General features: G+C 43.3%; 1 protein-coding gene across 1 annotated transcript; it reads left to right on the top strand.

The window, feature by feature from the left end:
- The first annotated feature begins 4,559 nt into the window (after positions 1 to 4,559).
- LOC142934280 (CD151 antigen-like) lies at positions 4,560 to 19,140 on the top strand. The gene is made up of 8 exons (XM_076078793.1): positions 4,560 to 4,737; positions 7,971 to 8,055; positions 8,909 to 9,100; positions 13,934 to 14,008; positions 16,211 to 16,315; positions 17,252 to 17,410; positions 17,771 to 17,857; positions 18,004 to 19,140. The coding sequence occupies exons 2-8, from the start codon at positions 7,972 to 7,974 to the stop codon at positions 18,061 to 18,063; spliced, it is 762 nt and encodes a 253-aa protein (XP_075934908.1). The 5' UTR covers positions 4,560 to 4,737; position 7,971; the 3' UTR covers positions 18,064 to 19,140.
- The last annotated feature ends 3,229 nt before the right edge of the window (positions 19,141 to 22,369 follow it).

The raw sequence follows: 22,369 nt of genomic DNA, 5'->3' as shown, positions 1-22,369 counted from the left end.
CAACGCTGATTCAAATCAGTCCAGCATCTCAAACGACTCAGTTTAGACGACTAAACTGAACTATCTTTAGCTTTTTTCCCCCCACTGGAGCCAGAGACTATGTTTGGCTGATGAAAACAGTGAGGAACTTACATGAAAAGTACCAGCTGGACAGCCGGTTCGTGCCTCAGCAGCTCGCTGAAGGAGTTGACGAACAGGTCGAAGGAGAGCAGGCTGAGCTGAATCAGCAACACCAGAGAGTAGTTGCTCGTTTGGAGCGTCTCCGGCCCGAAGGCTGGGCGCCCGGGCGGACTGTGGGGGTTCCACGCTGGATCCAAGGCTGCACTGCACTCGCACACACGCTACATAGAAACATAAATCCACTCACGACAGCCCTGACCGTTTGGGGGTCTCAGCGAGGCCTTCAAGTGGCTCCACACTTGATACAGCAGTAGGGCTCCATTTGCTGTTTGGTAAGAATGAGTCCTGTTTACTGGGGAAGAACTGAAGTCCTTTCAAAGTGGGAAACAGAGTCGGGTGTTGTGATGAGCTGCGTGGAACTCACACATGTCAACATGTCAGATGTGTTGATTTTTACGGCTCCAATATGAACAGATTCAGGCGGTTCAGTCTATGGTGTTTCCAGGTTTCCTTGAACCTTCATATTTAAAACTGGTGAAATATCAGCACCCGAGTAAATCCAGCAGAGGCTCTGTGGGAAGAGACGAGACAGACGTTAGTATTCTGCTGGAAAACAGTGAAACTCATTGTGTTGCAGATTTACATTCACTTAAAGCAGAGACTTGGGGAAAAAACAGATGTTATATTTCCTACCAAACATAACCAGACACATTATCATAAATCAAGAGTTGGATTCCCTTTCAAATCAATGCAGACGGACGATCAGCGCGGCGGCCATTTTTATGTGTACCATTGCCATTGCTTTATTTATATAGCACCTTTAAAAACAGAGTTTACAAAGTGCTTTGACAGACAAAGCAGCAAAAGCAAGACAATAATAACAACAACAGAAAGCTCAGTGAGACAGTTGATACGATAAAAATAAATAAAAAAACCTGAGGATCTTAGGCTGTGAGCTGGCTCATAGGGGGTCAACATCTCCTCTATATATGTTGGGGCCAAACCCATACGTGCTTTAAAAGTGATCAGTAAAATCCTAAAATTGTAGCCAGCTAACTTCTGTGACAACTTTGTTCGGATCATTTTCTGTAACCGGTGTAGCATTAAAGCATGGTGGAAGTATCAAGCTAACTAGCGGGCAGCTGGCTAGTTAGCTAGCTTGCTAACTACAACATGTTTTAGTGCTACACTGGTTACAGAAAATGAGCTGAACAGGCCTCCATCTCACTCCCCGCCGCTCTGGAGGACAAGCTACTGAGCTAACTAGCCAGCCATCCGTCTCCGGAGCTGCATCCACTCTCTTCCAAGGCGAGCTGCAACAACACTTTACAGTCCCACTGCAACAATTTTCTTTTGTACCAGTCGAATGATAATTTCGTCAAAGGGACAAGATTTTGGTATCAGAGGTGCTCTGGATTCCGTTTGTAGTCCAAGTAGTATTGACAAATCTCATTGGAACAGGCTTTGGTTTAATGCAGGTGAACAGCACGAGTGTAGAGCAAAAGAGACGTAATTGATGATGACGATGATTCAGCTTTTCAGTGATTTAAAATCTGTTTGTAAACTGGCTACTCGTCTCTCAGCTCCAACCCCAGTCTTGCATCTCAAGCTGCTCTCAAATTGGAGAGTAAACAACGAGCAGCGCACTGAGAAGGAAATCTTGGCTACACCACAACCCCAGAAATATAGCCCCCCTCTGCCCCTAAAGGCCTGTCGTCATCAAACCTCTAGATCGGTCCGATGACCACAGAAAACAAAATAGAAAAAATAAGTTTGAAGAACTCAACAGCAATGTCTCTTTCCAGAAATCGTGACTCAAGATATTCGCATTTCAAACCTTCAAAACAAGCCCCAACCCTGATTAAGATTACTTTAAATTCTAGCTAACAATACAAAACATTTAGATTAAATTACAGCTGTGTACTACACCAGGACATTTAAACATTAAATTACAGTTTACCGTCAAGTAGAAAGGCAGCTTCTCTCTCTTCTCATCTGAGGATTTCCCAGAAATACAGAAAAGGAACAAATCCTGAGGTGTTCCTTCAGTTTACTTCTCATCCATTTAATTTAAAAAAAAGACAATTGTAAAGAAGAATTAAGAAGAAGACAGGTCCTCCTTCCACTGCTGTTGTTGCCACTTGGAGTATTAGTTCATGGGTACTGTAAATCTGTGCCCTGGCTACACCTTGTGAGCCCGGATGACTATCCAACATGGATACCGGGTGGATCCTCTTATGATCCCCGTATTTATAGCTTGGCAGGGCCGTGGCAGGTGTGACGAAGATTAGGACTACTTCTGAAGACCGGCGCGTCGACCGGAGGACTACTTATTTATAGAAGCTGTCCCACTGAGATTGTGGGTCAGCAGAACTACCAGCTCCTGGACAACCAGTGCATATAAACCAAGAGAAAATAGTTCCGCTGCTGCCTTACATAAGCTTTACATAAGCAATTAAGGATTAAGTGACATACGTTTTAAAGGGGAAACATCTTGTTCTGGTTTAAGAGTGCTATGGATACACACAGAGACAAACTCATCACTTTCTGCTCCCTCTTCTATAGAGAAGAGTGGTGGTTTCATTTAAAAGGCTTTCGTTGTTGTTGTTCACATGCTCCCGTCTTGTAGTCCTTAGTGCCATTTAATCTTCTTAGAAAACTCCCAAACAGCTCGTTGCTTTATGGAGAAGTGATCAATACATCCTTTAACTATTTCAGAATATCAGCTACGACCATCAAACGGCTGCAGAAACAACAAAAGTGTGCGTACCTGTTTGAGGCCGGAGTAGCATCGGTCTAAAGGATGCAGGCAGTCACAAACAACTCAAGACTGACAGCTTGTGTCTTTCCTGGTAACAGGCTTTATCCCCCCCCCCCCCCCCCCCTCCCCACACACACACACACACACAAGCGCACACACACACATCTCTAATAGGCAGGCACAAGATTTTTTTTGTGGTGAGTTTGTTTACATTCCCCTTGACAACAGCAAATACTGTGGCTGTGACTAAATGTAATATTAACAGATAATTATTATTCATAACTGACTGTATTTGTTGCGCATGTATTATTTTGCTACGTCGTGTTTTACCTCTTGGGTTCTGGATCTTATTTGTGAAGCACTTTGTAACTTTGTTTTTAAAGGTGCTATATAATGAAGTTATTATTTTAATGTTTAAATATTTGGTAAATACTTAAAGTTACTTATAGGCTATTGAATTGGTAAAACAAATAAAATAAAAACCTTTAACAGGGAGAGAAAAAGAGGAAGAAACCTTAGGGAGAGCAACAGAGGAGAGATCCCTCCATAATAATATATATATTTTAAATAATGAAAAACATGAAAATCTCACTTTTTAAATATGGGACCTTTAAAGATTTGAAGTTGCAGCTCGTTCAAAGTTTGCGGGGCGTGAAAGTAAAAGGCAGATTTACCCTGATGATGTAGTGTTGTAGCTGCTGGAGTGATACACCTACTGGGTATGAACTGCGGTAATTTATCCAGTAAAGCTTTTGCAATTCAAATTAATAAATGTTTTTTCTTCTTCTCCGTAAACACAGTGGAGTCCATTTAACCATTTCATATAAGTTGCAAAGTTACATATGAGCCTGTGACATTTTGTGGACCTGTAAGTGAAGATAGATGGAGTTCCTGTTTAAATCACAAGCACAGCCAAACATTCCTGACATGTTTTCTTTTCATTTTATTGTGACTTGAATTTCCTACTCTTGCATGTGCTGCTTATTTTCATTTCCTAAACCTTGTACTCCTGTTATCCTAACATGCTGAGACGTTTTTCTTTTCTGCCTGAAAAAACTGAATAAATGCTCAAAACTAATAATGTTGTGAAAATCCATTTTGGGGTACTCTGTTTAATCTTTGTTTTTTATTGATTTATTGATTTTGATTCTCCGTGGAGTGACATTTATTACAAAGGACAACAGGTCAAGGCTGTATACGTATGAGCAAATGATAACGTGTTATTAATGGATGCTGTCTGATCTTTTTCAGTCACATTGCCATTCAGGATTATGGATTCAGGACCCATAATATGGGTCACCAGGCTGATCCAGCAGGTATAGTAGCAGTAAAGTATCATTAAAGGCTGTTTGGTTCAGTGAAGTGTTACATTGAATGTTTACATAAATAATAAAATAAAAAGAAAAGAGATGTTGCTCATTATTCTCCACTGTCGAGTACAATTATTATGTCATAATTATGAGATAGTAAGTCTATTATGATTATACTGTCTCATGATTATGACTTACTATCTCATCGTTATCATGAGATAGTAAGTCATTGTGACTTATTATCTCATGATAATGACTTACAGGACCTTTATTTTGTCCTCACAGTGGCAGTAATGTTCTTCCATACTCACACACACACACACATAAGCGTTGCCCCGGGACAGAAAAAACAAAAAACCACACCAAGCCCCACTTAAGGTGGCCCAGGGCGGAGTCAGCTCCTCTCAGTCTGTACGGAACCTGAACGCACCACTTCAACCGAGGAAGGTGGAATGAAAACAGGCGGTTTTTAAGAAATATTCCATCGCATATCATCGCTTATTCTTAAATAAATACATCGATAGCAGATCAAACAAACAGGGGCAGGTAAGAGCTGTTAGCTATCCACACACACACACACACGCACACACACACACACACGCACGCACGCACACACTGCGGTGTAGCATCGACCAGACAAGGAAGTCTTTTTTTTTACGACACAGACGGAACATTTAGCAGCTTTCTACTCAACCTCGTCCATCAATCAGGGTTTTATCCGCATGTCGCCGTCTCTTAGAAGTATCTAATCTCAATACAACACGTGTTTTTACACAACAACACAACACAGACGTGTAACTTTAGCGTTAGCTCACACGGTGATGGTGATTTAAAGCACGACGGAGGTTATTAACACTGTGTCTACAGATGCTATCGTGAGCTCTAACTATAGTTACTAAGAACCACAAGAGCACGGTAACTGGTTCCCAGCGGTTCTACGCACGGCTGGTGATGGTGACGTTTAGCTCAGTGCTAACGAGCTAACTTCAGTTAATGAATGTCTCCGGTGTGATTTAGTAAGGATTCAGAGATGAGTCATTTAAATCAGAGAAAGTGTGAGTTAACCCCCCTAAAAAATACCCGGTTACTCAAGTTATCCCACAGACCTCGGAGGTTTATGATTTCTGGAAAAGAGACATTCCTGTTGAGTTTTTAAAATGTATTTATTTGCATTTTTGTGCACCACAAGCTGCATATTCCCATTATAATCGACACAAGGCAAGCATCTCTACGTCCAATATCTGCACCAAAACAAACTAGATGAATATAACACGGCAGGTAAGAGCGAACATGTGTATTTGTGATTTTGGGATAAACTGTCACACAGGAAATATCATAAAGTACTTTATTTGGCTCTTTGTCTGCTAATTTAATGGACGAGGAGTGTATTTGAATCAGGATCTGTGTCTCACACCTCAACTAAAGAATACATTAACAAAAGATGTCAAATCAAATGTCCATAGCTCAGACGTGAAATTGTACTTTTCTTTTGTTTCTGGATTTCCAACACCCCATTTCCCCCAAAACATCAATGCAGAGATGACATTTGGCAAATCAGATAATCCAGTTGCAAAGTAGTAAAGTAGTATTCAAATAAAGTGTTAAGAGTTGTGTCTCTATAGCTGCTTACTGACGGTGTGGAGTACCGTAGACATTGTTTAAAGTCTGATGTGATGACAGTCAAGTTTAAATACTGAATTTGAGAACCAATGGGATCTTCCTGTAGTGTGAATATATATATATATATATATATATATATATATATATATATATATATATATATATATTCAGATGATCTAAAGTTAAGCTGCAGCTATCGATTTGTTTATAAAATGGAAGGAGACAGTAAAAGAAATGGCCATCACAGTTTCCCAGAGTCCAAGATCACATGAAACACCAACGTATTGAGTTTAAAACAGCAATTAATCACATTGCAGAAGCTAGAACCAGACTCAGAACGTGTCATCAATCATCAAAATAGATGCCAATTAATTTGCAGCGTCCTGATTTACAAATAACGATACCAAAAAGAAATGGTACAAGCATCAGTGCACTGCTTCTGGTAAGGTTTTATTTTACATTTAATCTAACTAATTACTTATTCATCATTTCTAGTAACAGGTAGAACTAATAATGACAACTTAAATCTATTGTTGATAATTTAACAGCTGGTGGGTTGGTCTCAGAAAGACAGTAATTTAGCATCCCCCCCAACATGCCTCAAATAACCATCAACCTTCACTAAACCTGCAACGGCTGTCACACTTAATTATATGCGTTTGCTTTTACAGGTAAATTATCCTTTTCTAGACCTGTTCCAGTATTTCACCACCGTAATCTCTTCGGGTAAATGAGACGGTCATTATCTGATTCATGCTGAGTGTGTCAGACGGGTGTCATACGTATCTCTGCTAACAGGGCAACAGTCTTGCTTAATGTGCCTTTGAGCAATGATATCACATCCTGGTATAATCTAAAGCTAATGAGAGACACAGAGATGCAGTGTCTTAAAACCTGCATTCTCTCTAATGTCCACCAGGGGGCGATTCCTCTGGTTGTATAGAGGTCTATGAGAAAATGACTCTACTTCTCTCTTGATTTATTACCTCAGTAAACATTGTAAACATGAGTTTATGGTCTCAATCTCTAGTTTCAAGTCTTCTTCAATACAGCATGATGTTCATTTAGTACATTATGGTCCATTTAGAGTCAAACAGACCATAAAGCAGGGGATGCTTTAGGGCGGGGCTTACAGTGATTGACAGGTCTCTGCCACAGCGTTGTCTGGTCGTGTTTACTTCTCCCTGTCGTGTTTCTCTTGACTCAGCTGTTTTCTGTCCGTCTCCAAACAGTAAAATAAGGAGTTTTTGTCTGTGAGGTGTTGTTTGAATTTAATTAACAAGGTCACGCTAAGTGTTCCCGCTCTGACAGATGGTCACCAGACAGAGTCCAGACGGACCCACTCACTCATGCAGGGCACTCATCTGAGTGGAAGACGTGGTGGTGGTGGGGGAGTCATGAGGAGGAGAAGAAGAGTTTGAGAAAGAGGCAGTCAGCGGAGGGCGAGTCTGGGCTTGACGGAGCAAGTGAGCCAAGAAAATTGTGGGTTTAAAGAGAAAAGATGTGAGACTTTGGGAGCAAAGATTATTCCATGAAGGCAGCGAGTGTTCTATGATGGGACCTTCAAACCTGAAACTGGTGTCGTGTTCTCCATTGTTGTGGTGAAGACACAGTGTCAACTACTGCAGTCTAAATACAGAGATTGTTGGGATGAGCTCCAATCTGTTTTTGAAATATGAATTGTTCCGTTCTAAGAAGACTTTTTTGGCCTCTGGAAGCGTTGGACGTTGGTACTGGGCGGCGAGCGAAGCGGGCGGTTCTAATTTCCAGCCTTGGGCCCGACTCTGAGCTCCCACTCAGTGCTTAGTCACGGATCTCTCTGCATACACATGTAATAACTCGGCTCACTGGTTGTGCCTACACTGCTGATCTAAAGCGCACTCCCCCGTGTACTGCATCGGCCTCATTCTTTAAAAGCAAGTCACCATAAAAAGGAAGGTTGGCTTTAATTTCAAGCTCTAATTCTGTGTCCTGAGTGCCAACAACCAGCCTGCGTTGTACTTCAATTAAAGGGCCAGCGTGTAGCATCCAGGGGATCTACCGGCAGAAGTGGAATACAGTATTAATAAGCATTTTGTATAATCACCTGAAAATCAGAAGCGTTGTCTCCTACTGTTTGTTATTGTCATATCTGACCTGAGATCTGCCGTCTCTTGCAGCATGGGGGTCTACGAGGAGAAAAAGGAAGCGTGCGGAACCGTCTGCCTGAAATACCTCCTGTTCACGTTCAACTTCCTCTTTTGGGTAAGTTTCCACTCTGGCACCGTTTATATCGCACAAAGGATTTCATCGCCAAAGTGTTTGTCGGTCTGAAGTGCTTCTCAAGCACCTGCATGTCTGACATTATCTGTTATAATGACGTTTTACTCAACAAGTTAGTGGAGGAGATCTTGGTGCACAGCAAGGCTGAAGAAGAAGTCAGATAAACAAACCCTCAGGCCGGTCAAACGTACCGTGTTTTGAGGAGAAGAAATGATGACAACTGAAATGATGTTTTTCCTTTACAACAAGCACACATGCACAGAAAATGCCCTCGTACTGACTTCATTATTTAGCTTTCTTCATGGCATAAATAGCAGATGAAGCTCTCCAACAGAGTTCCATTCAGCCAGCAGATGAATGCCTGCTGCTGTTGCATACTTTTACAGAGGACACAGAAGACGCATTCAAAGCCTTTATTCCCCCCCAAAAACATTCCAGTATCAGGAATGTGGTGTTCCAGAATACAAATAAGTGAGAAAAGGAAGAAATGCTTTTTAAAATGTGTTGGAGCCCACGATGACGTCTTGGATTGGTTTTATTTGTCCTGAACTCACAGATATTATATTTATTACGAACATATTTAACAAAGAGAAGCAGCAAATCCTCTCATTAGAGAAGCTGAAACCAGAGAATGTTTGACATTTTGACAAACATCATATTAGTAGGTACATTTGTCAATTGACTAATTGCTGCAGCTCACATTGAACCATTGACCTGCATTCATTTTTCCTCCTTCGTCACTTTGAATACTTCAAACCTCTTTGTCACTCTCAGCTTTGGTTTCCTCCGGAGTCTCGTCGTTCGTTTCTTTAATCACGTGCTCTTCTCCTCCCAGTTGGCAGGCGGCGGCGTGATGGCGGTGGGCGTTTGGACCTTGGTCGAGAAGAGCGACTACATCAGCCTTCTCTCCTCCAAGACCTACGCCGCCTCCGCCTACATCCTGGTCCTGGCTGGAGCCATCGTGATGGTCACGGGGGTGCTGGGCTGCTGCGCCACCTTCAAGGAGCAGAGGAGGCTGCTGCGAGTGGTAAGAGACCCGTCAGAGGGACGTTCTCTGCAAGCTAAAGAAAGATTTAAACAAACCGTGGGACCGTAAGGTGTATTCTTTATTATTGGAGGACATCTTTATTTTCACACCAATGTCTAATAGGATAAAGTGATGACAAGGCGGTAACTCTAGTTTATTTAAAGGTACAGGCAGACTGATTCTATGTCACTAAATATCACTGGATTGCATATTCTGTAGTCGGATGTACGTCAGCTTATCTGACATCGCTCTTGGCATCAGACTGGATGTTGTGTTTCCATTCTTGAACAAGCCACGTTTGTTCGAAGGACGTTTTGGCGCCACACACACACACGCACACACGCACACACACACACGCACACACACACACGCACACGCACACACGCACACGCACACACGCACACACACGCGCACACACACACACGCACACACACACGCACACACACACACGCACACACACATCGCGGCCGAGGTGTCGGCCTCCATTGGGTTCAGTTCAGACACAACAAGAAGTTCTTACAGTAGCAGCGTGTGTGCCCATATTTGATTTGGCACCGTCTGCACACAGCACAGGGTTTTGCCAACAGAGACCCGCAGGGCACTGAATATGCACTCGTGCACAAACGCACAAAAAAAACACTGTACTGTTCACACACTGCTACATATTTCATCCACATATATCAACACGGTAAATGTGTGCATGACGCACGACGCTGTGGGCAAATGTTTGTGTCGACGAGTCCATAAGAACTCGGCAGAGCCGGATATTTGTACGGTACAGAAGCTCCTCGAGGACAAAGGACGGCATTCAGAACAAAGTGATGGCGCGGCATTGTTAACTTATCCCAAAAAAACAAGACGAATAACAACTCTCTGCCTCATACGTCAATGCTCATTTTATACCTCGAAACGACTAAAATGTTTACACAAATTAAACAGTAGTCAGAAAATAAAGTATTCAGTCGAAGGCAGGTGGAATTGCTGTTTTATTCTCAAATAGTTTTGTAATAATGTTATAAATTTAAAGGGTAAAATGGTAAATCGAGTGTCTTTTGACTTAAATCTAGATATAATAAGAATTAGATTTATATCGCACACTTTAATCACAAGGTGCTTCACATACAAGGTAAAACGTTTTAGTACGATGTTAAAAGTAAACAATATACATATAAGAACCAGGTGAGTTAAAATAGGATGAATACAATTATAGACAACATTTCATGTCCCAAGTAAATCAAATTTAAGAGACAAAATTTAGAGACACAGATTTGAAAGGTAAACTCACAGAAGGCAAGTAGTTAAAAAGACTAATTATAGTATTACTGTGACATTTAAAGGACAAAAGACTGCTTTAGATGATCCCTTTTTTCATGTGTGGGGTGGGGGGGGGTGTGTGTGTGGGCGTGTGTGGGGGGGCATCCGGAAGAGCTGAGATTAGGTTGATGAATCACAGTGAAGGAACCAACTTGTCGGCAGGCAGAGATGCTATTGAGATTGTTAAAGAGGGCAAACATGAGGGTGGGGGTGGGGGGGGGCCTGGTACCTGCTTGAGAGTACATGAGAGCAGCTGTGATTGGCCACACTGTCCTTCAACCTAAGTCACAAGTTCTAACCACCTGATGCAGCCACAATATCACCAGCATATCTGCAGCTGTGGAGCTTCAATAAACCCTCTCTTTAGATTAAAGGCCGTATCAGACGAAACGTACGAGCGAGGTCAGTGAGATATAGAAAACCTCTCCCACGGGAAAAGGGGTGTGGTGTGTGTGTGTGTGTGTGTGTGTGTGTGTGTGTGTGTGTGTGTGTGTGTCTGCAAACACAGCCTCATTGTTTTCTAGGAGAAAAAGCGACAGAACGGTGCAATGACTCAGGGAGAGGAGGGAGAAACGTTTTCCTTTCCAAGTGAGCCAGATGGAAAGCAGTAGCTGAGTCTGGATCCACCTGTGGAGAAAGTGACTTCATTACAAGTCTGAGTGTGTCTCCGTCCTTTAGTTTTCTCTACATTCCTCTTTCTGTCTGTCTCACTGTTATCTGCTTGTCTTTATCTTCTTTTTGTCTAATCGCTCATTCTGCTGCAGCAGACTGCACAGTATTCTGGGTAGCCGGTTACAGCTGCTTGCTCAAGGCGCCCTAGTGGTTGTTGTGACTCGCACCTTCTTAAAACACTAGACACTAGGGGGCGCTAGTGATAATGCAGCTGAGTGCGTCACCGACCTACGCGGGCAGACATGTTGGTGAGTTTAATTTAGTTTTTTGGAAACTAGTTGGCTATCTACGTGTGTTTTTTAGCGGCAGTGGTTCAATGCTACTTTGGATCCGAGGTCGTGGACCCGACCGCTCACGAAATAGTTGTACGCCTCTAGACTCTTGTACGTCTTCATCTGGCTTATAGTCGGAGGTCTGGAGGACGAGGTCATTTGTGATGTCGATCGCCTCCACACCGAGCAAATCGGTCAAGCTGTGGGAAAAATCGCTCTTCATCATTTTGTGAAGGATCACAGCCAATGTGTGTTTCTATTTTCTGCCGTTAACGGCTGCGTGCAGGTTCAACCGACCCTTTTATTTATTCACTTTCCTCTATTTCACATTCACGCAGTATTTAGGTTCTTCACTTCCTGCCCTCCATCTGAATTTCATGCGACATAATAGTCACGTGATCGCAAACAAGCTGTAGTCCATCTTTCTTTTTTGGCGTGTGTGTGTGTGTGTGTGTGTGTGTGTGTGTGTGTGTGTGTGTGTGTGTGTGTGTGTGTGTGTGTGTGTGTGTGTGTGTGTGTGTGTGTGTGTGTGTGTGTGTGTGTGTGTGTGTGTGTGTGTGTGGTTTTGAACTTGAGATCACAGCCATGAATCACAGAGAAGGAATGAACTTGTCATGAGGGAGGAGCTGGGGGATCGCAGGAGAATGCCAAAGATGGAGAACATAGTGGAGCTGTGTGTGTGTGCTGTCTTTGTGTCGTGCATCAAGAGAGGATCAAATTCCTGGACTGATATCTTGTCGCATTCACTTTTAAACTCGTCAGAATGTCTTCATCCAAATTCTTTTGTTTATGAGTTTTGTTTAAATCGTCCATAAAACTACAGCTGACGTTTCCCACTTAAAAACATAAACGCACTCTTCTTCAACGACATGAAACGAGGTCATTATAAGTGGAGGAAAACATGTTCTTCATCTTGTGTCTAATCGAGCAGATTTATGGGGTTTAAGTGAAATAAACCAAAAAATAACTCTAGATTAACAAAACGTGGCTCAAATGATGTGAATCAACTCGACTTCTTAAAGCGCAACGTAAATAAAGAAAGTGAACTCGTCTGTTCATTCATTAAAGGTACAGTGTGTAGATCATCTAGCGGAGGCTAGTGGTCGTACAATGTACACGCACAGCCAACTTGTTCATAAAAACTATATTATTAGATTTAAACATTGATTATAAAGTAGCCAGCCGGACTTATTTGTGACTCTTAAAGGAAATCTCTGCACGCATCCAACCGTTCTCTGTCCGATTTAAAGTCACCTTCAGCGTGACTCTGAACTCGCTCAGGGATTGTAAAGGCAGCGGTACACTTCTAATGAAGTGTGTGTGTGTGTGTGTAAATGTTGTTCCTTTATGGAGTGAGGATGAAGTTACAAAAACTCTGGAGAAACCAGAGAAGCAGCAGCTGTGTGAGAGGGAGTTCAATTATTCTATAACAACTCCAACATGAGTTTTACACATCGTCATGTCAGACATTCTGTTGTTCAGACAGAAATGTAAAGCCGATGCAGAGCTGCACATATGAACCTGATGAGAGTCGCTTTGGCAGCAATTACACTGCCCTCCGGGAGAGAGAGAGAGACTTTACATAAATGTATATACTGCAGCACTACTACTCTTGTCCACAGGGGCCGCCAAAATCAACACAAATGTAAAGTTCCTTGCGGTAGCTTTAAAGTGTGAGAGATTGACGAGCACCAGATCTTGTATTCAGTATCGATCTCTGTCGTATTGCGTCTGAAACCATCAGCACAACATCTCAATGCATGTTAGTCTGTTCAGCATTCAGGCTCACAGTTCTAATCAGCTATCCAATCACAGACCAGGTCCACTTCACTGGCCTGCTTTTCTCTCTCTGGTAGCAGCAGGCTGGAGGAATGTGGGTCAAGGTTTCCTTTGGTCTGATAATATCAGACTCTTGTGCTTAATTCTGCGGAAACTTGCGCAGACCTTCCCTCTTAACTCCCAACGGCCTGCTCACGAATCAGACACTCTGAACAGCAAACGCACAGCGGGAGATGTGCCCATGAGCAATAACTCACAGGTTCAGCCAGGTCCAGCAAATCACGAATAGAAAACCATAACATGGTTATATGTTGTATGCACTACTATTAACATCTAATTAGTTGCACCTGTACAACATCAGCCCTGCAGTAAATCCTACTTTTCTGAAGATTTCTCCGTCTGTTCTTGGCGTTGCAGTTATTTTTTATTGCATCATATTTACATAAACGTCCCTCTGTGCTCTTATAAATCAACGGTGTCCCAAATACAACTGTGTATTTACACAATTTGTTGGCCAACTCTGCATATTTCCATGTTTAAGTATTGATTTGACAGTTTACATGACACTCTGTCCCAGTTCCATACTATTACATACTACACAATGAAACTGCTCACAACAAAGGCGATGGATTATCTTGAGTAACCGGGTCATGATTTCTGGAAAAGAAGAGTTACAAATGTATTTTATTTGGTCATATGGTCCCATTATACGGGAGAGAAGGCTGATATCAACTCACTGTTGCTTCCTCACATTTCCGTCCGCTGACTGTGTTTCCATCTTGTTCTGTGTCCTCAGTACTTCGTCCTGCTGCTGTGTATCTTCCTGTTGGAGATCCTGGCCGGCATCCTGGCTTATATCTACTATCAGCAGGTACTCTTTCCCCCCCCCCCCCCAATGCACCCTGGGAAGGTTTGTATGTGTGACAGATATGAGCCGAGGAATTGTTTTAAGTAATGTAGTCGTAACAGAAGGGAATCTCATGAGTACGGTTTGTCCTCTGAGATACATTTTTCTTTTGTATAACTGATCCTCTCTATTGTCACTGAAGTAAAGAAACCCGTCTGTGTGTTGTAGCTCTTATGTACGCTACTAAACAGATCAATAGAGCACGCTCGACATGCCTCTTCATCTGAGCACTTAATCAAAAGAGTTGTAATAAAACGCGCTGTGACTTTTAACCACGATGAAACCAGCGCGGTTAAATCAGACTGTCAGGATTAAACATCAAACGGCCCACGAAGAAGACAAACATCAGACGGACCGTGTTACTCTCGGTGCATTTAGTCCAGATGGAATAAAAAAAGCCTCCAGAAGTCCACATGACGAGGCTGAATGCTCACAACCATTTAGACCCACTTTAGTGCTGGTTTTGGATTGAATCACACTGAAACACAGCTGTTCTCTCCAAAAACAAAACTCTACAGACGCGGTGTGATGACTTACAGAGAGTAACAACATACTACGACGCTCTGAATGCACACAGTTCTGCTTACAAGCCATGTCGTTGATGTAAAAAGTAAACTCTGTGTCGGAGAAGCAACTTTTCTAACTTTATATATATATATATATAATGTAGAACATATTCCAGCAATGTACTCGGCTCTATCCTGCTCCATACTGTCGTTAATGTATCGGCCTTTAAAGCCACCATCAGTGTTCCTCTATTATGTTATATTAGTAATATTAACATGGCGTTGCTGCTGTCGTGTAGCTCAGCAGCAGGACTCCTCTCAGTCTGGAGGTGCTCTGCTTTCATTATAACCGCCTCATTCATAACGCACAACCCGTCTGAACACCCGGCTGTCTCCTGCTTCCTACAACCTCTTGACTCCTTCACTTGCTTCAAAGGATTGTTGCATTAATTAAGTTGAGCGTAAATCTCTGATTCCACTCTTCTTCCCTCCCTCTGTTCTTCATCTCTCTGTCTCTCTCTCTGTTATTATTCCTCTTTTGTTCCTCCTGATGTTCAGTGAGAACTGATCTTTTGCTTCTTTATTTCATGGAACCTGCTCGTCACTTAAAACACTCGTGACGAGGCGCAAAGTGTCACTTCTGCGCTGAGTGCTGCACGTTTAGCGTTTGTTTTGTCGCCGAGAGTTTAAAAATGTCCGACCGTTTTACCCCGCCGTCCAATCACAGTGGAGGACGGACGAGTCAAGTATCCTACGATATGAGTATGTTGTTGTTACGCTATTGTTTGTTACTCTGGACTTGATGGTGTCTTCATGACTGAATTGTGGGATAATAACGTTGATCTGAATCTGAACAGAGCGACGTTTCTCTCCGAGATGTTTCCTCAACCCACTGAATCTCACTGATGACCGACAAGTCCGTCCGTCCTCTCTCTCTACGTGCTTCATCTCCAGTAAATACTCTATTTAGCAACAAACGGCGATATACTGCTTTTTGCATTGGTATCCCGGACATGTGGCGTGTTTTACAGCCCAGTTCTGAACAGCGTAAGCTGGTTATTCTCACCGGCAGCGGATGCTACAGCCTTCCTCACCTGTCGATAGCCCACATTTACACGTCAGCACCTGCAGGTCTGAGGTCAGTTTGAATCTTGAGCTGCTGGTTTTCGACCTCTAAAGCCGACTGTCGACTGGTAAAAACCTCTCGTTTCCTTCGTCTTCACCTCCCGTCTCTCATCTCCCCTCCCGTCCTCTCTTCATCATTCACTCCCTTGATGTCTCCTTCACGCATTGATTTACAGTGGTTTCCCAGCTGGCTTGTTGCCATAGAAACTGAGCCCCCACCCGCTCCTCCAGTAAGCGTTTTTCTGCCTCTGGTCTAGAGAACAAAAAGAGAAACCTAAAACGCAGACTTCCTCTGTCTTCGCCTTCATGTGCTGCTCTGTTTGTTTGAACCTGCCGTCCAGCAGGAGCGTTTACGTTGTGACTCAGGAGCCGAGTCAACAACTACAACAGATGTTTATCACCGGGTCGTGCTCTGTGCTGGCCCGAGATGTATGTATGTATGTATGTATGTATGTATATATATATATATATATATATATATATATACATACGTACATATATATATGTGTGTGTGTGTGTTTGTGCATCCCAACAGTTGAATGAGGAGCTGAAGCAGAACCTGAGAGAGACCATGACCCAGAAGTACAAACAGAGCAGCCACGAGCACGTCACCAGGGCTGTGGACAAGCTGCAGCAGGAGGTAAGACACCAGGACGGATAGATGGATGGATAGATTGATGGATGGATGAACGGGTGGACGGACGGATGTATGGCTAGATGGATGCATACACGGGGTGCGGGAAGAAATTGAGGCCAAGTATTGATCTTTTATTGCGTAAACTATTGATATTGCAAATACAAATGAAACCTTTTGCACAACAGTAGCTTTTTCTTATGTTTTTGGACGATGTAGACGATCATACAAACAGTCCAATTTGTCAAGTGCATGATGCAACATTTATGGTTTTTATGATGCGTGTCGGTCAGTCTGTCTGCTTGGCCGACAAACCCAAGTTGTTTTTCTGTGTTTCTGAACTGGATCCCCGTTAGCCGGCTCCTCGGCGCCGCTAGTCCTCCGGACAGAGCGGTCTACAGAGAAGACAAAACATAAAACATGCACTATGTGAATAAAACATCCAGTTAAATCAGTGGAGTCAGATTCAAAGTACAGACAGACACAAGGATGTATATATACAGTATCAGTACAGACCATATACATTATAACTTCTTCAAAGAAGGATCATGAGTCTACAAAGTTAATGGAGTTCTAGTCGCATGATTAAAACGTTCTCTTATTAGATAAAACAGATGTTGACTAACGGCATAATTTGCAGTATACTCAGCATATTGCAAAATGTTTAAAATCGAAATACAAGATTGTATGGTGACTCACGAATCCTGATAATATTAAATATCTGGTGATTCACACTCTACTGGAAACATCTACCAACTTGTGAAGGCCGACGTTAATCTTATTTTTTACCTGAAACTTTAAAATTACAACTATTGGTAAGAAAACCAATGTTTGTCTTTGCTTAAAGTCTTTCATCTAACTTCTGATGTTTACTATTTCACTTCTTCAAAAGCTCCCCCTCTAGAGATGTGAAACGTGTCTCCCTCTGTCTCCCCGTCTCAGTTCAAGTGCTGCGGCAGCAACAGCTCGTCGGATTGGGCCGAGAGCGTCTGGATCCACTCCAGAGACGCCGACGGCAGGATGGTGCCTGACAGCTGCTGTAAGACGAGCACCGATCTCTGCGGCCGCAGGGACCACCCGTCCAACATCTACAAGGTGGAGGTGAGCGGCTGAGGGGGTGCTGTGGGCGTCAAATGGGGCTGACTTCTCGGTGCGGGTCGGCTGGATCGGTATTCATGCGAGAGGTCGGGCGGTATTTCCGGTTTCATCGCCGTCACCGGTGTCTCGTTCAGACACAAAACCACCTTTACCAAAAGAGTGAAACTTGGTAGAATGATGTTTTGAGTGGAGTATCCCTTTTTAATTTGGTAATACCGTGATATGAATGTTCCTTTTATTTCTGTCTCGTCTGCATTGAGACGGCGTGGTGTTAAGAGACAGAAGAGACAAAAACGTACATCATGACTTTTGTTTTTTGGCCGTGAGACGTCCCACATCAACGTCTTTGTTTTTAACATTTAGGGAGGCTGCATCACCAAGCTGGAGAAATTCATCCTGGACCATCTGAAGATCATCGGAGCGGTGGGTGTTGGGATCGCGTGTGTACAGGTGAGCAGAGATTCAAATAAACGTGTATGTATATGTGTGTATATATATATATATATATATCTCTATCTCTATCTCTATCTCTATCTCTCTCCATATCCATTGAGGTGTTAAATTCTGTTTCTCCTTCCCCGCCATCCAATCCCCAGGTCATAGGGATGGTGTTCACATGCTGCCTATATCGAAGTCTGAAGGCAGAGCCGTACTAAGAGGAGCAGCAGAAGAAGTGTGTGTGTGTGTGTGTGTGTGTGTGTGTGTGTGTGTGTGAAGGAGGTAACTTCATGGACCACATGTCATACTCAAAACAGCCCATAGGTTCTTTTCTTTGCCTTTCCACACAGGGGGAAGGAAACATTAGGCGAGGGATCAGATTCTTGAGGATCTCATTTGTTGGGAAAAAATAAAACACTACGAGGTTTCTTGAAGCAATTAAGCACTCAAGCTGTAGACTCAGCTCCATCTGTGAGAGACGAAGCCTCAGAGAGAAACCGATGGGAATGTTTTAACACCGATTGTGTAAATTAGCGTAGCACAGCCTCCTCGGGACTAAGAAAGACACTGTAGTTTTTTTCCCACTCTCAGCAGCTTTCCCTCGCTCAACAAGCCTCCACCTCTGGGGCCTTCTTCAACCTGCAACAGCTTTCACTTTCCACCTTAACCAGCCAGCCATGCGATTTAAATATTCGTTCCATCGTGGCCTTCCTTTAAAAAACCATCTAAAACTGTTTTTATATTTTGTAAATGATTATTTTCAACACTTTGTGTCTCCGTAGTGACATATCCGCGTTTTTAATCAACTCTGTCGCCTTAAAGACATGCAGCGAGGTACTCAGTACTCAGTGAAGGTACCTTCAGGTAGTTAGTGCCTTTTCACAACGGCAGCATTTTAACCCGTGAAGTGATCGTGTTGATGATTCATAACAAGCAGTGCCACTAATATTACTCGTAAGAAAGCACCTCATGTTTGCTTTATATTTTTTATATTTAAATACATACACAAAGGATTTATCCACTGATGCCAAAGTTGTCAGCCGTAACTCTCTGTATCTCCTCCAGCCTTATTGGTCCACTGATGTCTGTCTTTTTTTAGATTGTTGTCACGAATGAAGATTTTGTTTACTTTACTCTACGGGGCATACATTTATTATTGTATTTAACGGACACATCGGTGAGGAATGATATTTCCCCCGTGTGCCTCAAAGCCAACACTGAATTAACCTTCTGTATTTCTGTCTTCGTGATAATCCCGGAGTTGTTTTTAGTTTGAATAAAACATTGACCAACAATACGCTGCTGAGTGATTTGTAAAAAAAAAAAAAAAAACACCAAAACATAACTTCACTGCACTGAATGTCCTTCACCTCACAGTTATCGGGTCGTGTCACCCCCCCCCCCCCCAAAAAACGTCCCAAAAAATAACATTATTGTGTAAAGATGAAAACCACGTGTCCCGTAGCCAGTGGCCCTGACACAATGGGGCGCCAGCTTACAGGTGCATTAGTGTATTAACCCAAAGTCAATTCCCTAATGTTGCTGTACTGTGGCGATCTGGGGTGCGAGCCGCAGTCCTGACGGCTCCTTTGCCGGAGTGCATTACCTGTGTGTGTGTGTGTGTGTGTGTGTGTGTGTGTGTGTGTGTGTGTGTATATATATACCATGACGGCTATACACGGTCTGTAATGGGAGGTGTTCTGCCAGCTCGTGTTGTTGTTGAGTGACTGTGCATCGGTGTCGTTACAGCAGCAGTTACTGTGTGCAAACACAGGGAGGCAGCACCCGCCACGGCTTCCACCACCACACTGGTGAAAACAGCTGGTGAGAGTGTGTGCAAAAACACCCAGAGGCTGTTGAGGATTAAGTGTGCTATGCGAACGAGCCGGAAGATAATCAACCGGTCAGCTCGCAGCTATACGGCCTTCTAATTGGTTTCCGCCCGAGACCACTGACGAGGCGAGGTTTAGCCATTTCTCCCATTGCTGAAGATTAAGGCAGAGTAGAAACAGCAGTTAACGTTTCCATCAGAGTGAAAGTAGTTCAGCACATGGCTGTTTCCAAGGAGCAGACATCTGTGGAATGCAAAGTCGTCCGTCCTGCTCTTGACACGGCCTCGAGTTTGACTTTTAAATAGACGACAGGAAAGCACGACGAGCCTTCGAACGACCAATTGTGTTGCTCTCCGCTGATGAAAAGCCTAATAAATCTCCCTCCTCCCTGCCGGGCCTCGCCGCCCCGTTGCTCGCAGGCAAACACAAAAGGGGTGAGTTGATCAACGTCGGCGCATGACAGTTCCAAAATATCTCACCCTATAGCCTACTCGGGCGTCCGTTCGGCGCACATGTCACCCGCTGCACCTCGACCTGTTGAGCCATCCAGCAGAGAGGTATGTCCTCTTCTCCGTCCACCTTTTCTTTTGTTTTTTCCTGGAAGGTGAATTCTGTGACTGGGAGTCTGGAGGAACATGCAGGCATTCATACCCAGAGTCACCCAAAGGCAGGGGAGCCCAAGGGTGCTGAAACCTCTCTGTGAGTCTTATTTTAGGTTTAGTTTGCATTATTTTCAAATCAGTCGACTGGGGAAATCTCTTTTCCCCTGATGGAGAATTTCGTCATGTCTGATTTGGTTTCACAGCATTTGTCAAGAGCTGAAACCGTTGCTGTCGTCACTGGGTTCAGGTGAAGGTTAGTCAAGAATACAGACAGATTTTTGCTCCCTCACACACTTACAAATGGGAATAAATCAATCTGAAATGACTCGTTAGCTAACTGGCCTCACTGGGAAGAGATATGCAACCTTTGACAAGCGGCTGCAAATAGACACTGCATTGTCTGAGGTCACATGTTTTGGACTGTGTGTCGGCATCAGAATCGGGTGATTTCTGTAGTCAGGATATTTTACGAGCTCTCTGAACCTTCAGCGCTGTGACTCTTCAGCCGTCTCCAGGTCCAAACAGGAGGTCTGAACATAATCTGCTCTGCAATGTTGAGCTGCACGTATGAACGTCATGCAGACACGGACACATCTCGAGCCTTTTGTCTCGAGGCCTCGGCTGGAGGTCAAGTGCTGCCAGTCGAAATTGAAATTAATTGGAATATTCCAGCGAGAAGACAAAAAAAAGAAATCCAGTTTCGGTCCTCGTACACCTGTGCACATTAAACAGGCCAAATGTATGCACAGTCACGCTCTGGGTGCATTCTTTTTAAAGCAGTATGGATTTATTACAATGCATAAAATAAATAATACAGAATAACAGCTTCTTCTTCACCCTCATAATGATGATGATGACTCTGATCCCACATGACATTTTATTACACTGTTCATCAGTTTTATTAAGCAGTGTGTGTGTGTGCGTGTGCGTGTGCGCGTGCGTGCGTGCGTGCGTCATTTACATTTCCTCCAATTTTGAGAGAGACCGGCTCAGCAAACCGAGAGACTTTGAGCCTCGGTAGGGTTCAACAAGCTCCCCCCTCAGACTAATACTGAGGAGCTGTGTGAAATAAAACCTCTCACTGAGCCGCCTCTCAGCCTTTAGGAGATGTCACTGGTGCATCTGTCAGGGGGGATGGGGGATGGGGGATGGGGGGGGGGGCAAGCTCCTGCATGCTGACAAGAGGCTCACATGTGGCTCTTATCCCTCTGCATACTGAGACGTCACTCACTCGCACCCTCGGGCTCACTTCAGCCTTTTTCTTCCTGGAGCGTAGCGCCCCTCAAACATCTGGCTCTTCATCCTTTTCCCTCTTCATGGGTCACGTCCCATCCGGGCAGAGGAGACTCCGAGTCCTTAGGTGTTTGGAGCTCCAAGGTGGTTTTTTTGACCAGCTGGCTTTTGATCTTCCTCCAGGGGGGGTCAGAGTGGATCTGTGTGTGTTTGTGTCTGCAGCTGCAGATGTGGAATCAGATGTTCACCCCGCTTTGTGTGACATTATCTTGCGATCGCACTAACCCAAGAAACACCAACAAATAATATGGTTTATAAAGTCGTCAGAAATTAAGAAAACTATTTAGAAATATGAAACACTTATTTGGACAAATTTAACTCTGTTATCCAAACCTTCAAAGAGCTTCGTGACCTTTTTCAAATAAAAAATACTCCTTGATATGATTTTGTTCTATTTACACTTTTATAACTGTATGGCAAAGTTGTTATGAATAGATTATGAACAGAAACAAACTAAACTAATACCATTACAGCGGAGCAGATGATATCAGGTCTGAGAAGTACATTTCTACATTAGAAGGGCAACGCGGTTTTATTTGATTTATGACTTTAACCTAGAGAGCCGAATGTCAGTTTGAACTTCTTTCACTGAACTAAAACCAATTTAACCGTCAGATTAAGCTTCTGAGGATCAAAGTTCTACATTAGGAAGCCGTGAGTTAGAAGAACGATATGGTTTTGATTTCCAAATGAAACCTTGAGTTTGAACTTCTGTCGTCGAAATAAAATTAATTTGACCGTCACATTAGATTAAGCCGTCACTTCTTTCCAGAAATGCAAAAAAAGGTCGTGAATTA

The sequence above is a fragment of the Anarhichas minor genome, unplaced genomic scaffold (genome assembly GCF_050575085.1).
Source record: "Anarhichas minor isolate MPS153535 unplaced genomic scaffold, ASM5057508v1 ptg000067l, whole genome shotgun sequence".
Taxonomy (NCBI): Eukaryota; Metazoa; Chordata; class Actinopteri; order Perciformes; family Anarhichadidae; genus Anarhichas; species Anarhichas minor.
This window is presented reverse-complemented; position numbering and strand designations above follow the sequence as displayed.

Bases quoted from the DNA above. Each gene is read 5' to 3' on its own strand.
- LOC142934280 (XM_076078793.1), top strand. From the start codon at position 7,972: ATGGGGGTCTACGAGGAGAAAAAGGAAGCGTGCGGAACCGTCTGCCTG. The intron at 9,101-13,933 runs GTAAGAGACCCG...CTGTGTCCTCAG, and splicing joins AGAGGAGGCTGCTGCGAGTG to TACTTCGTCCTGCTGCTGTG. The intron at 16,316-17,251 runs GTAAGACACCAG...TCCCCGTCTCAG, and splicing joins TGGACAAGCTGCAGCAGGAG to TTCAAGTGCTGCGGCAGCAA.